Source organism: Prunus mume, linkage group LG1 (genome assembly GCF_029339155.1).
Source record: "Prunus mume cultivar Tortuosa linkage group LG1, ASM2933915v1, whole genome shotgun sequence".
Classification (NCBI taxonomy): Eukaryota; Viridiplantae; Streptophyta; class Magnoliopsida; order Rosales; family Rosaceae; genus Prunus; species Prunus mume.
Window position 1 is genome coordinate 18,966,748 of NC_142698.1, and position 15,979 is coordinate 18,982,726.

The window sequence follows — 15,979 nt, forward strand, 5'->3', positions numbered from 1 at the left end:
TGTTACCTTGGATAGGAAGGTTTTTGTGCAGGTCAACTGTTTTGTTGTCGTCGGAAATGCCACTTTGTTTCCAACTCACTGGATTAATGATTGGATATGCTATATTTTTTTCTTTACAAATTTAGGATGCTAGTTCAATTAAATATGTTCATGTTTTTAGTATTAAATGTTTTGCAAAGAAGTTGTTTTAACTTGTGTGGGAAGTTCTTCTGGTTAGATGACCATTTTCTTGAAAGCCAATTTGGCAGTATATAAACAAACCTAGGGATTAAGACTCTTAAATTTGCATGACGATTGTTCTTTGTTTTGATAGCATATGTGATCCTATAAGCTCGCTGAATCAAAGAATCTTAGAAATGTTCGTTCTTTTGCTAATGAAATGCTTACATACAGTATGTTCTTTCCAACTTACTTTCTAGAAGTACAAAATTGCAACCAAAATAAAACTGAAAAGGTAGTTGAAGAAATACGAAAAGGGAGTGGCAGAAGCACCATTAGCAGTACGAGTGCTAGGCTTTCTGCAATCAGTTGCCTTGAAGGAGACCAACATTTTCTCGAGGTCGAAACCAATCAAGAAATTTGACTGAGCATAGCTTCCATAAAGACCAACACCCTCACTCAATGGATTGCTTGAGTTGAGCGTTCCAAAACAGAACAACTTATCTTGTTTGTTTTGATAAAACGTTTGTGCTGGTGCTAGCTGCACTTTAGCACCGCCATCGAAATGCACCGTCATCATTGGTGCTTTGGGATTAGTAGTGGCATTGTAGCAAAGCAGAGTTCCAGACGGGTCATTTACTTCAATTGGTTTCAATGACGACGGTTCCATCTTCTTCTTTACTTCTGCTACCAATCTGTCATAAAAATCTTGTGGCAACATTGTCACTTGTGTTCCTGAGTCAAGAAACATGTTCCCTTTTGAAACAGACCATGATGAGTTAAAGGGCACAAACTTATCTCCAACAGTAATTCCCTCCACAGTAACAAAATATTGGGTCTTGCCATCTTTGGTGATCAAAGGTGTTGAGACCACACCTTCACCTGAAACCTCACTCCCCTTCCCAAAACTCATGATGCTTGCATCATTGGGATTATCCGGATCGAATGGCACGAGACAATGTGAGAATTTTCTGCCTCCAACATAAGGAGAAATTTGAGAAATAATTGATAAGTTCCCAAGTCCAAGCCCTACTATTCCCATTTCATTTTTACCGAAAGTTTCCCCTGTATTGTTATGTCCACAACCAAAAACAACATTTTTGAACGAAACTGGCTTCCCCGAGCTGGATCCAAATGTAATTGTCTCTTTGGCCATTACCCCTTGTGTTAATGAATCATCCATGTATGTGTAATTGTAATTGCAAACCTTTTGATCATCAGTTGAGCAGGAGGTATAGCCAGTGCCATTAGCATAAGTGCATTCTTTTGCAGAACATGGCAGGGTACCGTATGATGAGGACTTTTTTGGATCAAACTTGGGATTTTTCTGCTTGTAGCAATTTGGACATGGTTCACATTGTGTCCATAATAGCATGCTGCCGGTATCAGCCACGGCGTAAATTTCATAGGGTGGACTTCCAATTGAGAGCTTCATAAGTTGTGCGCCCTCACCATCCTCCTTGTCACGCCTTATTTCTGATTGTGGGGTAGTTTGGTAGTCGGATGACCCCATGAGACGTCGATAAGCTTTATGATTGTGATTATAAAGTGGTGGTTTTAGAGAGTTTCTGTGGATTAGTTTGACACTGAACCCACCATTATTAAGATTTGAACTGCTTGCGGCTGTAGCTGTAGCTGAATTATGGCATACCATCAGATAAATGATGATCAAGATCATACTCATTGCACCATAATAATTGTGTAAAAGAGGAAGGCCTCCTCTAGTGTCTGCAGATGCCATGTATGGGAGGAATTAAGAGAGACAGAGCTACAACAAGAGTTTTTGGTTGCATATTACATGCAATTTCAGGCATGGAGATATGTAAGAAAACAGAGAGTGTACAATTAAGCCTTAAATAGAAGTGATTCTTTTTTAAGCTAATCCTACGGTTGCAGTGGCTTTTTTTGTTTTTAGAAAATTTGGAAGTGGCCACAGCCTACAGGCCACGTTTTTCTCTAAAAAGCTCTTTACCACTTGTTCCTCTGGACCCTGGTCAAAGCTTGAACCTCATTTCTTGGGTTTTCAACCTTGACTTCTCTCCAGGTCTAGCAATATCAATATATCCGTACTACCCTTTATTGCAAATTCAGACAAGAAGAGATACTCAAAGAGAAACACAAATCCTTAGATCAAAAGATCAAGAGTCACATATCACCTACAATAATTCTTGTAATGTTCTTTAATGGTGGCATCGTATTAACTTACTAAGATTAGAAATATTTGTTGTTGAGAATTCTTTCTTTGATTCCATGCCTATTAACAGACATGGAAGGACTCGAATGGAAAATATGATAACTTATGATTGCATATGGATGGAAGGATTTGAATAGAATTTTTCATACTAAACTTTTTTCGTGACCCCATAAGCGGGACCACCACCCTATAGCATGTTGCCGACAGAAGCAGAACCCCGTATTTCTTCTAGAAAATCTCCTAATTGTTCCCGAGCAACTAGAAAGAGATTGGATTTATATTCATAGCATAGGAGAAACAACTCTTTTTTTTTTCTTTTCAATATACCCTAGTGATTGGATTTATATGTTTATTCTGATCGGAATATCAAATGATTTTCATCAAATCTATGAGATTCTTCATTTCAGAACCATCGAATTGAACTTGTTCTTTGTCATGAGTTTCTTCATTATTTCCACAGTATCCTTGAATAACCTTAATTACTTTAAAAAAAAAACTGTTAATGTTGTTTCTTCATCCATATAGTGACATATAGTGAAATGCTTAGATTGGATAATGTTGTTTTGAGTAACTAATTCTCTATAAGGACAAAATTACAATTGGAAGAAGATTCAAAAGGTAGGTGGAGAAGTAGAAAAAGGGAGTGGGAATAGCAGCACTTGTATTTGTACAATCAGTTGGCTTGAAGGAGACCAGCCTTCTATCTAGGTCGAAACCAATCAAGAAATTTGACTGAACATAGTTTCCATAAAGAACAAAATCATCATTAGTGACATAACTGGAGTTCTGCATTGCAAAGCAGAAATTCTTAAACTCTTGGTGCTGAAAGAAGGTCTGTGTTGGTGTTAACTGCAAATTAGCACCACCCTCAAAATGCACTGTCAATGTTGGTCCTTTGAGATTCGTCGCGGTATTGTAGCACACTAGGGTCCCAAAAGTTGGGTCCACTACTTCAATGGGGGTCCTTGGAATCTGCTTCTTCAACTCTGCAACCAAGGGATCATAAAACTGTTGTGGTAAGTATGTGTTTGGTGTTCCTGAATCAAGAATGGTGTTGCCTTTCAAAACCGCATTAGTCTCCGATGAATTGAAAGGCACAAACTTATCTCCAACACTCATCCCTGCTATCGTGACGTGATAAGCGGTCTTGTCCGGTGTGGAGATCAAAGGTGTTGAGACCACCCCTTCACCCAACACTTCACTCCCATTCCCAAAACTCATCTTGCTTGTTGCTGTGGGATTGGCATGAGGTGGAACCAAACAGTAGGAGAACCTCTTGCCTCCAAGTCCGGGACCAATTTGAGAAATGAATGACATATTCCCAGTTCCAAGCCCAACTACTCCCATTTGATTCTCAAGAAATGTTTCCCCTGTATTGTTGTGTCCACAACCAATCAAAATATTCTTGACGGAAACTGGTTCCCCAGATGTGGATTTCATGATGATTGTTTCTTTTGCAAGTACCCCTCTGGTGGCTGCACCATCTACATAGCTGTAACTGTAATTGCAAAACGCTTTATGATCATCAGGTGATGAGCAAGAGGAAGAGCCAGAGTCAATAAGTAAGTTGCATTCTTGTGCACCACATGTGAGGCTTCTATATGTTGAGGACTTTCTCGGGTCGAACTTGGGATTTTTCTGCTTGTAGCAATCAAGACATGGCTCACATTGTGTCCATATCAGTGTGCTGCCTGTGTCAGCAACCCCATAAATATCGACCGGTGGAGTTCCAATGGAGAGCTTCATAAGATGTTCCCCATCATAGTCACGTCTTACTTCTGATTGCGGTGTGTTTGGGTTGGATGGCTCCATGAGACGTCGAAAGCGTCTGTATAAGCTCCTTGAAGGAGCTTTATTGTGATTATAAAATGGTGAATTAGGGGAGTTTCGGCGGATAAGTTGGACACTGAATCCACCACCATGAACATTGCTTGCTAATGAAGAATGACATACAAGATAAAAGAAAAGATTAATAGTCACCAGGTGTAAATGGCAAAGGGTAGAGTGATCTGCAGCTGCCATGAGAGAAATCAAGAGAGGGAGAGTTGCTTCAACTTAACTGTGAGAATAAAAAAGAAGTGCTGCAATGAGTTTGCTTGCATTGCAGTGCAATTCGAGGCAAAATTAGTTGATCTTAGTGTAGAGATATATCCTGAAATAGGAGGTGGTAGGTTTGCATGAATGGCTAAAATTAGATCATGTAGCTAAGCTAGTCTCTCACACAAACATGGATTCTCTTAAGGTGGCAACGGCATGGCAGTTCTGTTTTTAGAAAATTTGGAAGCAGCCCCAGGCCATGTGTTCTTTGAAAGAATTCTATACCACTTCTTTTGTTCTGTGGGGTGCAGTTCCTCGGGTCAAACCCTGATTTCTTGGTATTAGATTTTGACATTTCTCAGGCCAAGAAAGAAAAGAACCAAAAAATAAATAAATTTTGACAATACCCATATTACGGTATTACCCTTACACATCTTCACACTGGGCCATATTTTGCTTTAAATAAGCTTCTTCAAGCGCAATAAAGATTGACCCGATATTAGGCCCAAATTAGAATTTGGGTTGCAGTTGTTGACACTAGCTAGGTATATATACCGAAATGCCCACAGTGCCCTCGTCACAGGCTTTACTCCTCTTCGCAGTTCACTGAGCTTCGTTGAGTTTGTTCAACCTTTTTGAATCAAGCATGCAACAGGTGAGTCAAAGCCCTAATTTTTCATTCACACAATCTAATAATTCCAAGCAAAAGGTTTCGTTTTTAATTTTATTTTGTCTTTTTGGGCCAAGGGTGGAGGATCTGAAACGGAGGTGACATGGGAAGACCAGCAGAACATCAACAAATTTGGCAGATTGAATAACCGGTTTCACGAGCTCGAGGACGAGATCAAATTTGCCAAGGTATTTCCTTTCTGTGGACGTTTGTTTGGTTTGTTTTTACTTGAAAGATTCGTTTTTTGTTTTTCTTTTCTGGGTACTAAATGCTGTTTTGTCTTGAAAATTCGATGTTGTTTTATCTCAAATCGACTATAAATAGAACATGTACCATGTATTGCATTAAGAGTGTGCAAAGGCTAGCGATTGTAATCTAAAATTCAGTGTTCGTAAAATCGGCCTAGGCGGCAGGACACCTCCCTAATCGTTAGGGGTAGGCGCCAGGGAGTTAGGCGGCCTGGGCGGGTCCGGGCGGATCGGGTGGCTGCTTCTCTACTCTTCTCGACCCAACCAGTGGCAGCGACGACTTCTTCTAAAATTGAAAAAGAGTGAAGTGAAGCGAAAAGAAAAATGATGAAATGATTGTTTAGGATTGGCCTCACTGCTACTAAAACTAAATTGACTTTATTTATTAGTCTTCTAGGTTTGGTGGGACTGCTCTACCTGAATGATTTGGCAAACTACCCTGTGAGTTTTATGTTTTGTAATGTGCATCGATTTCAGAAATTCACATTGACAAAGGTTGAATGTTTGCTTTCCTGATTTGTGCCAGCTGCCAAGTGATCAAATTTGTGTGCAATGAGCCTCCTGCCTGGAATTTTGCATGTTTAAATGCATGTTTCTTTACTTTACTTTAACCCCATAGATTTTCCTTGGGATGAATTGCTTTCCGCAATTAAGTGGGTATAAAGGCCGCGTCTGATCTGCCATTGTGAGAGTCTTGTGAACTAGGCCACCATTCTGTTGCATTTTCCTTGGGAAGCTTATGGTAGACTGCATTTCATTATCCAGTCCCTTGATTGTTTGACTTTAGTTTTTCTTTTTCTTTTTCGAGATTGCATTTGTAGTATACTAAGCGATTTCATTTTTTATGGTGTTTTAATGTGTTAAAAGTTATGTGAGAGTTTGTATTATGTTGACTCTCACCTTCTCAATCATGGTACTAGTGCTAGCTTTTGAACATGAACATCACTTTCTATCTACTTGTGTGGGTGTCATTGTCATCCTGGTATATTTTGTAAGTTGTGCTCTCTTCTGATCCATGTTACAATCCAGGAATCAAATGAGAATCTGGAGGATGCAAGCAATGAGTTGATTCTCACTGATGAGGAGGTGGTCCGGTTCCAGATAGGTGAAGTTTTTGCCCATGTGCCAAAAGAAGAAGTGGAGAGCAGGATCGAAGAGATGAAAGAGGCGACGAGCAAAAATTTAGAGAAACTTGAGGAAGAGAAGGAATCTATTCTTGCGCAGATGGCCGAATTGAAGCAAATTTTGTATGGAAAGTTCAAGGACTCCATCAATCTAGAGGAAGATTAAACGCAGGACTTGTGTTTCTGTAGTTCGGTTTTTTAAATGATAAAGGATTTGTTGTTGATATGATTTTCCTTCTTGTTCTTTAAAGGAATTGTTCACTTATATTTTTAATACATGAGGAAACTTGTTCCTGCTATCTGGATGGTCTTCTTTGATTTCAGAAAGTTCATTTTATAGCGTTTGAGTCCAAGAGCACCAAACTTGTTAGTGATATGGCAGGAGTGCGTATTTGCAGGTGTCTTGGCTTTCCGACCTCTTGTTTAAAGCAAAGTAATATTGGGAGAGGGAGAATCGAACCTAGGACTTAGGATGTAGGGATAAATGCTCTTAACCTACAAGCCCATTGCGGCTTCCTGACCTTTTGAATCTACACTTTCAGGAGTACCAGTAATTCTGCACATACTTCAAACCTTCAATCAAATTCATTTAAGTTTAAATGCAAGTTCTACAAGGCAACAAATCATTTGGAGAGCATTTCACATTTGACTTCAACAGAAGAAGAAAGGAGCGGGGGAAAAACACAAAGGAGAGAGAAAGTTTGTAAAATAAGCAAAAATAGATAAAATTACCCTTATTTATTTTTGGATTTCCTAAGGAATCCTTTACATTTGCATGTCTTTGATTTGAAAGTTGAGAAGTTTTTCTGTCTTTTTATAAAAAACTTTAGCTTTTTCCAAAAGTGAAATTTTTTTTTCGGCTAAAACCTAAATTTACTTTAATCTTAATATATACCATTTTTACTGAAAAAGGTCAAACAGAAGATAATGTTGAACATCAGATTATTCCTGATGGAGAAATTCTTCCAAATTTACTTCCTAATGAAACAAAAATGGGAAGGAAGAAAATTTGATTTTTGGAAATATCTCAGTGCCTTGGGTTTAATTAGGAACAGATCCCAGGAAAATCCTTTGCTGCATAATATTAACATCCATAATTTATGGTAATTATTATTCAATCCGACCACTTAAATTTGGGCGTTATCATCGCTTCCAAATTTCTGCATACATGTTATATATTTGCGTATTCTTCTTAATAGTCAGATTCTTGCTTTGCTTCTCTCTTAATTTGCTCTGTTCTCATGTGTCCACTGATGAAGATGTGCTCCTGCCATTTCATCTTTTTCATCATTTGTCTCTGTGCTCTGTCCAAAACCCCATTTGCTAATATCATAAACGTCCCTCTGCCAGTGTTCAAAAACTCATTGCACTCTACCATGGAACTTGTCCAAAATGTGGCTTCTGCCATTCCCCGCATCCGCATGTATGCTCACGCTCAGGATGATCATGATGATCATGATAGAAATCTTAATATTGCTATTTCACATTGTGCAGATGTGCTTGGCTCAACTTATGAAGCCTTGAATTGGTCTCTTTCCGCCATTCATCACGACCCGAAAGGTTCATTTCATATGTATATTGCAAGGGTTTTAAATTCTTAACTATTTCTTCATTTTCTTTCATTGAGGACAAGAAAAACCAATGCTAAAACTAAAGCTTCATTTTACAGGTTATACACAATACTATCGCACAAGTACAGATGTCATTTCCCATGCAAGAGCAAGGTTGGATGCAAACCTCGGCAGCCAAAAGACATGCATGGAAGTGTTTGATGGCACCAAATATTCCATGGCAGCACAGAGCTTCAAGCAAGTGACCACGTCAACCCAAGAGCTGCTTAGCATGTTGCAAGTACCACCTGGCCGTGGCCGCAGAGCAGCTTATGCTGCCCTGAAATTTTTGCAAACGCCAAACTTTACGGTTTGTAAAGATGGGAATGGGAATTTTAGAACAATAATGGAGGCCGTAGCTGCTGCACCAAACCATAGCCAAGATCACTTTGTGATATTTGTAAAAAAAGGATTTTACAAAGAAAACGTGAAAATCGATAGCCACAAGTGGAATTTGGTCATGATTGGCGAGGGTATGGACGTTACTACCATATCTGGCAGTAGAAGCTTTCGTGATGGTTGGTCAACATTTGATTCACCAACATTTGGTAAGACACCAAAAATTGATTTATTTCAAAATTACGTTTAGAAAAAAGTAAACTCTCTCTTACCTTACCAGAATACCACCAATCAATACCATGTATTTAGGCATAAGTTATCTTTAAAAAAGTACATAATAACAGGGTTTGATGACATAACATGTCAAAACCTGTTCCTACTGTTTTGTGTATGACTTTTGTTGTCAATTCATTTTGTATTAGCGGTATCGGCCGAAGGATTCATTGCAATGGACATAGGGTTTGAGAACGCTGCAGGACCAGAAGGTTTGCAGGCAGTTGCACTTCTATCCGCCAGTGATGGTGCTGTCTTCTATCGCTGCAAGATCAGTGGATACCAAGACTCATTGTGTGTACACGTCGGCCGTCAGTTCTATCGAGACTGCCAAATCAGTGGCAGTGTGGACTTCATCTTTGGCTATGGCACTGCTGTTTTCCAAAATTGTGCACTCATTGTCAGGAAAAATGTAATAGGCAAAATTAGCGTGGTCACAGCGCATGGACGATATGCCCTAAACGACTCATCGGGCTTCTCCTTCCAATCATGCAAGATCTCTGCAGACCCCAATTTCATAGGCGAAGCGTATCTTGGTCGACCTTGGGGTGAATATTCACGGACAGTGTTCATACAATCATATATAAGCAATGTTATAATGCCCGAAGGTTGGCTTGAATTCAGAGGGAGTTTTGGGACTGACACACTGTATTATGGTGAGTACATGAACACGGGGCCAGGTGCGGGGCTTGCAGGCCGAGTCAAGTGGGCGGGATATCATGTGATTGCCAACCCATCGGAGGCCGACTGGTTTACGGCGGCCAAGTTTATTGACGGGAACTCATGGCTGCCATCCACAGGTATCCCATACATACAAGGGTTGAAGCCTTAACCCTAGTAATTCAATGTATCTTCCTTCTAAGCCCCAAGTTCTTAAAATTTTATGTGTTCAAGAATTCAGTTTCAGTTTAGTCAAAATCACAACTCTTTCAAGCTTTACAAAACGAGAAACTGTTACAGAAGTTGAACAAAACGAGACCCCGTAAAAACTCAAAACACAAGGGATAAATCAAAATCACAACTATTTCAAGCTTAACAATTAAAATACACCAGAAACTGTTACAGAAGTAGTAACCAAACTTTATCCACTGTATGATATCAAAGAAGAAGACAATAACAAAAATCAATCACCTTTCCCTCTTGAAGCTGCAATTGCTACATTGTTGTCCCTCTACAGTTTGCAACACAGCTCCAAAAACCCAAATTTCCCATAAAAATCGAATTTTTGCCGGAAAAATAAAAATCCCCACCCTCATCTGAAATATTTTGTACAACCTCAAAACCCCAATTTTAGCGGCGAAGAATCAAACAACCCGAGAATTCAAATCCGGGTGTAAGAAGTCGGGCGCAGGGGCTGGTTTGCAACAACCGACACCAACCCGTTTTCAGCCGCAGTCTCCTCGTCAAGAAACAAGTCTTCGGTGACCCGAAAGGCGGCGTGGAGCCCAACCACCACCACCCCGACGATCAACGACACCAACACATTCAAACCCACGTGGGTAAACACCAGCGCTACGACAGTGACCAAGCTCAGCACGACCACCACCAGCCTGTCGTCGAAGCTCTGGTTGAACAAAACGACGGGCCCAGTACGGAAGAAGTAGAGGGCGAGCCAGGCGACGAGGACGATCAAGAAGACGATCATGGAGACTGGGTGCCATAGGAGGCTGAGGAAGACGATGAGGAGCACTACCATGGCGTAGTTGACGCGGAAGTAGCTGATGTTGTGCTTGATTCGAGCCATGGCGTCGGCGTAGTTGTACGGAACGGAGAAGGAGGTCAGGGAGAAGAGCTCTGGCCACGGGCGGCGCGTAGGGTACACGGATTGAGAGATGCGTGCGGGGTACACGGGTTGGGAAGTTTGGGGATTGGCACGGGAGGTAAAGATGAGATCTTTGGAGGTTTGCACGGCGGCGGGGTTGGCGGCGGTGATGGTGCCGTAACCCGCAGGTGGTTTTAGCGACATTGTTGATGGAAATCGGGAAATTCCTGTAAAATATCGGAAATTTGGGCGGGAAAGGAGTCAATTGAGAAGTTGGTAGAGAAACCCTAGAACCCTGAGAAAGGATTTGAAGGGCTCTATCCTCTCTCGGAAACAAGGGACTGAAGCAAGCGCAGAAGGTGGAGGATGTCAGAGAAACTTTGGAAATTATAAAGTGTTTATTTTAATTTAATGTGGCCGTCTGTCTATTTTTTTTTAAGTGGAAAATTGTAGTCTGTTGAAATACAACTGGATTTTTGCTTAAAACCAGTGCTGCCCTTCTGTATCATAACGTCTAGATTTCAGTTTTTTTTTTCCTTGTTCTTTTTGGACAATAGACAGTTATAACAAAAAAACAAAGATTTTTCCATCGACTTTGGAAAAAAGAATTGATATCCCACAAAATTGATGAGATGACTAGACAAGAGTTGAATGTAGGAGACTATCCAAAAAAAAAAAAAGCAGCCAAAGAGAAGGAAGAACAATAGAAAATAAAAAAAGTGTCTCACAATAATACTACTGCAAACATTAGTCACTAACAAAACTGAACAAAGGCAGCAACGGCAAAAAATTTCTCACATTTATAAGTAACAACTACTCTAGCAATCTCACAGTTCCTAATTAAAACCACAACCCACTCTCATAAAAGAAGAGGAAAATGATCTCAATCCAACCTTTTGACTAGCTTAGGATACGACCGTTCGGCAAACTATGATTTCTGTTTATCAGCACCATGAAATTTCCTTCCAGCTTCAACCGCTTCTCTGTAAAGAAAAAAGTGGTTAGAGCTTGCAACCCAGGGAAAGTGATAATAATTCAATGGAAAAAACAGGTCCTATTTTATAAATAAACCCCTTTTTTCTTAAACAGAAGCAAGCAACACAATTTGCATTTGATTTTGTTTTGCAAATAATAAGAAAACAGTACAACTAAGGGGGGAGAGGAGAAAGCAGAGCAGTTTTTGAATACAACCTGAAAGCATCTACAAGTGCCTGATTTTCAGGGTCCAGCCTGACACCTTCGTAAAAAGAATTGGCAGCTTCATCAAACTTCTGCGATAACAAATAAATATTTCATTGGATATTGTTCTTTTTTCATATAAAATTTCATTAGAAGCATCATGAGATGGTTAAGTGAGCACATGCCTGCAATAGACGCAATGCTGCACCTTCTCGGTAGCAAGCTTTTGCCCAATCTGGTTTTAATGCCCTGCAGGCCTTTGCATCAGCTAAGGCATACTCAGGTTGACCAAGACGCATCCAACAAAGGCTTCGATTAGAAAACAAAGTACCATCGGTCGGGTCCATATCAATTGCCTGTAAATGCATGGCCAAACACAGAACTAAGTAGTAGTATTTTGTAAGCAAATAGAGTCGGTTGTTTCCCCATTAAGCGCACTTGTCACTAAGCAGTAGTCTGAACAATCGAAAGTAGCCTGCTTAAACTCTCTATAGAGAAAAAATAGGGCCCGCAGTAATCCAATAAATTTGTCTTGAGCATGGGACCAACGCATAACTTGCAACATAACTAGAAAATTGATTAGCATTAATAACAGAGGAAGATGTAAAACGCACCTGTGTATATGCATCAATGGCCATATTATAATCCTTCACTTTGAAAGCATCATCTCCTCTTGATTTTGCTTCTGCAGCTTTCTTCTTTGCTTCAGGGGTCACCTGAATAAGGGGTAAGGCACAAACACAAGACTACATAAATCTTTATGCTAAATTAAATTTCATAGTATAGACATGCACAGCGAGGGCACATTTAGTTACAGGGTAAAAGATACCACCTCAGGGAGCTCTTGTTTTGGTGATGTAGAGTCTTTTGGCACATTAAGTTCCTTCAAGTTTCTAGCTTGTTCCTGCAAATTATCCCTTGAAAGTTAGAAATCTGAGGTAGCTTCAAGAATGCCAGCCAAATCTAGGGAATCCAATTATGTTCTGTGTTCATATATAAACATAGTTTATGAGACAATAAAGGAATTCCTATTATGTCTTCTGTACCCATAAACTACTGTACTCAACATATGCCAACCAATAAGTTTAGTGAAAGTATAATACAAATAAACACTTAAGAGGCCAGATTAAGAATAAGGAGATCTAGTAAGATAGTCGTCCTCTCAAAATTAAGAGGTTGGAGAAATTCCTTTAGTCCCCTCACAAGGAAAATGACATGTCAAGATCTTGGCACCTGTTGTCTGCTTGTTTCAGACTGCATATACTCAAGTATGCCATCAACCGTCCATTTTGGGATGGTTTCAAGCTTTGAAGTCAAGGGAAAGAGAATCTCAACAGCACTGCGGTTCCCTCTTGCAGCTGCGACCTGTATAGGCTTCAAACCATCCTGTGGTGCAATTAAAAGTCACCATTAATTTATCTGGTTTTTTCGGTCCCCATTTATTTTAAATGGATGAATTTAACTAACATCTGTAATACTAAGAATCTATATGCAGCACTTCATGTAGAGCTACACTAATGGAACCATTTTTAATAATCAGAAAGCATAATTCCTATCTCAGGTAAGGTGGACTACCTCATCAGTGATATTGGGATCTGCTCCAGCTTTCAACAATAATTGTAAGATCTCTGGGCTGCCAATATCAGCAGCAATGTGCAAAGGGGTTGCTCCACCTGCACTAATATTTACTTTGGCACCAGCCTATACAAACAAAAAAGGGAAAAGTAAATGTTGCAAGTCAAATGATGATCTAAAGATTAACCTGTCCATAATACTTTCCAACACCCTACAAGTAAAAAATTGAATTTGTATTTACAGATAAATTGTTTTGCTACATTGAATAGTAAGGTATAAACTGAACCTGAATCAATAACTCTAAGCATGGCAGTGAACCAGCCGCAACAGAAGATAACAAAGGAGTAATACTGTCATCATTTTCAGAATTTGGCTGCAAAACAAGAATAACTATATGAACAAAACAATATAAGACAATCTCACCTCATAGTTAACTCTCTCTACAGAACTACCAAGCAAATAGCATCTATGCAAACGAGCATACCCATGACAGCTTACATTGGCATGGTGTTCTAACAAAACTTTCACAGCATCTTGTTGGCCATGACCAGCAGCCCAAATCAAAGGAGTGCCAGCGTCACTTTGGGAATTAACATCAGCACCTTTGGAGATCAAATACCTCAGTAACTCAATGTCTCCTGTAAACAAGCACAAAAAACAATATGATTCCTGAAATTTTATTAAGCCATAAAATGAAATGCTACTATGAGAACAAGTTTTTAAAAACCCACCTAGTCCAGCGGAATGATGAAGAGCTGTGGCCCCTAAATCACTGGCTATAGCAGGATTGGCACCAGAATCAAGCAGGTATTTTGCAGTATCAGTATGGCCTTGCCGAGCAGCATGAATAAGAGCAGTCTCACCTGTAAACAAGTAACGATTTCTAAAGGATAAGCTGTATGATATAGCAATAAGTACACAAAGCTCTAGCCAGATTAGAAATACGTGTCTGCCTAAGTTTTCTATACTACTGTGAGATTCTAAAGTTACATTTTGGTCTCGTTTACCAAAAACAGATAATGTATAACATTAAGCACAAACCGTCTTCGTCCTTTGTATCAACATCAAGCTTCAGTTCCTCCAGCAAGTACTTGCACACCTCAGTCTTGCCCTCTCTCGCAGCAAAATGAAGGGCCCCTCGCTTGTTGGCATCCTTAATATCAGCCACAGTTTTTGTCAAATCCTTCCCTTCATCAAGTTGCCCGGCCAAATCTGCCAAGGAGGAAACCCCCAATCATAAAAATTAATGATAATGATAATTCAATTACAACAATAGCCAATCAAAACAAGCAAAAATAACCAATTCATGATTGAAAAAATAAAATCAAACATCCAGAGCAGAAAGAGAACATTTACTCACTCTTTAAGAGATCAAGATTCCCAGTAACAGCAGCATTGAGAAATTGTTGAACTTTATCCCTCACTGCAAAAAGTTACTTTTTTTTTCATTGAAGATTCAAGGAGCTATTTTGATATATAAAGATGATATAAATTCGAAAGTAATTAGGCTTATGCATCAGTATATAGACACATATACGTATTTAGAATCATGGGCAACCATAAATTAGTAGACTTTTTGCCTCGGACCATAAAAACACAAACAAGATTTAAAGGAAGAGTGCGTAATAGAGTTAGAGAAAGAACCTGCAAGGGCAGCTGAAGCGTCAGGGGCCATAAGGAGGGCAAAGTCAAGGAGAAGTAGTTTATTTGTTGGGATTCTGAAGCTTTGACAGAAGGGGCCGAGTTTGTTAGTCGGAGGCTGTAAGCAGAGAGAATTCACTGGGAGTTCAACTTCGGTTGTCTTCGAGACACAGAGACAGAAGAAGACGACCCAAGTTTTTCTGGGGTTTATGGTTTATGCCGAACACGTGGAATTTGCAAAAGCGAAAAACAAAGGTCAAAATTTGCAGAGGCAAAATTTACTTTTCAATGAGTTTTACTTTTACAGTGTAAAAGTAGTTACCCATACCACCCACAATATATATATATATATATATATAATTTTTTGGAGAGAAGGCGACAGAATTTCATTGAAGAAAGAACAAGTAACTAGTATCAAAAAATTGGTTTATGTCATTGGGAATTAGGCAAGTGTCTCTACACCAATGAGTTCAGTCGTCAGTCTAATTGAGTAATCTTACCCGCTAAACTGTAAGCGTGAGCAGGAACCTCACCTCTGATAGAGTTCCTCCAAATCCCAAATCCCCAATTCCTAGAAGATCATACCCATAAAAACCTACTTGTTACAATTCTCAAATAAAAATCAATAATCAAATCTTCTTTTAAAAATCCTTCTATGAAGTTATCTAGAAAGAAAGGTCATGCTTTTCCCAAAGAAAAAACAAAAAGGTTTGTTTGATGATAAATTTCTAAAGTATTTTCTTTTGACTAGAGGATGGCCCTCTTTAGCTAATGAGTAAGTAATTCTTGCTTATTGTTGGTAAAAATTTACAAGTTGAGGATAATAAAAAGGAAAGGCTTTTTATTATAAATGGTCCTTTAGGTTTGCAAAATTATCACATTTCGTCTCTAACATTTTTTTGTGACACCAATAGTCCCTAAGTTACCCTTCACACATCAAAATGGTCTCTGCCGTTAGATTTCATCAAATTTTATATTAAGTAGCTGACGTGGCATATGTGTGTAGCCTACACATCCAATAGTATACATCCACATGCCTTTAAATAAAATATATTATATTTTAAATATTTTAAAACTTAAAATCCCCAAAAAAAAAAGACCTATACCATCTATGTTCTTCCTCTGCCAGCGCCTCCTACCCACCCTCGCAGACCCACTCTGCCTCTCT

At 39.3% G+C, this 15,979-nt stretch overlaps 4 protein-coding genes and 2 pseudogenes across 4 annotated transcripts; 2 read left to right on the plus strand and 4 right to left on the minus strand.

Moving 5' to 3' along the window:
• Nucleotides 1-309: 309 nt before the first annotated feature.
• LOC103318649 (aspartic proteinase CDR1 pseudogene) lies at nt 310-1,965 on the minus strand (annotated as a pseudogene).
• A 926-nt stretch (nt 1,966-2,891) lies between these two features.
• Nucleotides 2,892-4,471, minus strand: LOC103318849 (aspartic proteinase CDR1 pseudogene; annotated as a pseudogene).
• Nucleotides 4,472-4,886: 415 nt separating this feature from the next.
• On the plus strand, nt 4,887-6,731 carry AIP3 (ABI3-interacting protein 3). The gene is made up of 3 exons (XM_008220055.3): nt 4,887-5,045; nt 5,138-5,248; nt 6,338-6,731. The coding sequence occupies exons 1-3, from the start codon at nt 5,037-5,039 to the stop codon at nt 6,596-6,598; spliced, it is 381 nt and encodes a 126-aa protein (XP_008218277.1). The 5' UTR covers nt 4,887-5,036; the 3' UTR covers nt 6,599-6,731.
• A 1,376-nt stretch (nt 6,732-8,107) lies between these two features.
• Nucleotides 8,108-10,902, plus strand: LOC103318850 (pectinesterase/pectinesterase inhibitor PPE8B-like). Its single transcript, XM_008220283.2, has 2 exons — nt 8,108-8,590; nt 8,804-10,902. Exons 1-2 carry the CDS (start codon nt 8,191-8,193, stop codon nt 9,484-9,486), a joined length of 1,083 nt encoding a protein of 360 aa, XP_008218505.2. The 5' UTR covers nt 8,108-8,190; the 3' UTR covers nt 9,487-10,902.
• Nucleotides 9,660-10,951, minus strand: PRA1.E (prenylated RAB acceptor 1.E). The gene has a single exon (XM_008220056.2). It carries the CDS (start codon nt 10,618-10,620, stop codon nt 9,976-9,978), a length of 645 nt encoding a protein of 214 aa, XP_008218278.2. The 5' UTR covers nt 10,621-10,951; the 3' UTR covers nt 9,660-9,975.
• Nucleotides 10,952-11,122: 171 nt separating this feature from the next.
• On the minus strand, nt 11,123-15,020 carry TPR10 (ankyrin repeat family protein). The gene is made up of 13 exons (XM_089049547.1): nt 14,815-15,020; nt 14,531-14,593; nt 14,212-14,382; nt 13,902-14,033; nt 13,669-13,808; nt 13,457-13,543; nt 13,171-13,296; nt 12,829-12,981; nt 12,428-12,499; nt 12,210-12,311; nt 11,781-11,951; nt 11,608-11,687; nt 11,123-11,399 (listed from the first exon to the last, which is right to left on the minus strand). Exons 1-13 carry the CDS (start codon nt 14,843-14,845, stop codon nt 11,345-11,347), a joined length of 1,383 nt encoding a protein of 460 aa, XP_088905673.1. The 5' UTR covers nt 14,846-15,020; the 3' UTR covers nt 11,123-11,344.
• Between the last annotated feature and the right edge of the window lie 959 nt (nt 15,021-15,979).

Coding starts and splice junctions, on each gene's coding strand:
- LOC103318850 (XM_008220283.2), top strand. CDS start 8,191: ATGGAAGTGTTTGATGGCACCAAATATTCCATGGCAGCACAGAGCTTC. Junction 8,591..8,803: donor ATTTGATTCACCAACATTTG/GTAAGACACCAA, acceptor ATTTTGTATTAG/CGGTATCGGCCGAAGGATTC.
- PRA1.E (XM_008220056.2), bottom strand. CDS start 10,620: ATGTCGCTAAAACCACCTGCGGGTTACGGCACCATCACCGCCGCCAAC.
- TPR10 (XM_089049547.1), bottom strand. CDS start 14,845: ATGGCCCCTGACGCTTCAGCTGCCCTTGCAG. Junction 13,809..13,901: donor TCATCATTCCGCTGGACTAG/GTGGGTTTTTAA, acceptor GCTTGTTTACAG/GAGACATTGAGTTACTGAGG. Junction 13,544..13,668: donor TGTTAGAACACCATGCCAAT/GTAAGCTGTCAT, acceptor CTTGTTTTGCAG/CCAAATTCTGAAAATGATGA.
- AIP3 (XM_008220055.3), top strand. Junction 5,249..6,337: donor ACGAGATCAAATTTGCCAAG/GTATTTCCTTTC, acceptor GTTACAATCCAG/GAATCAAATGAGAATCTGGA.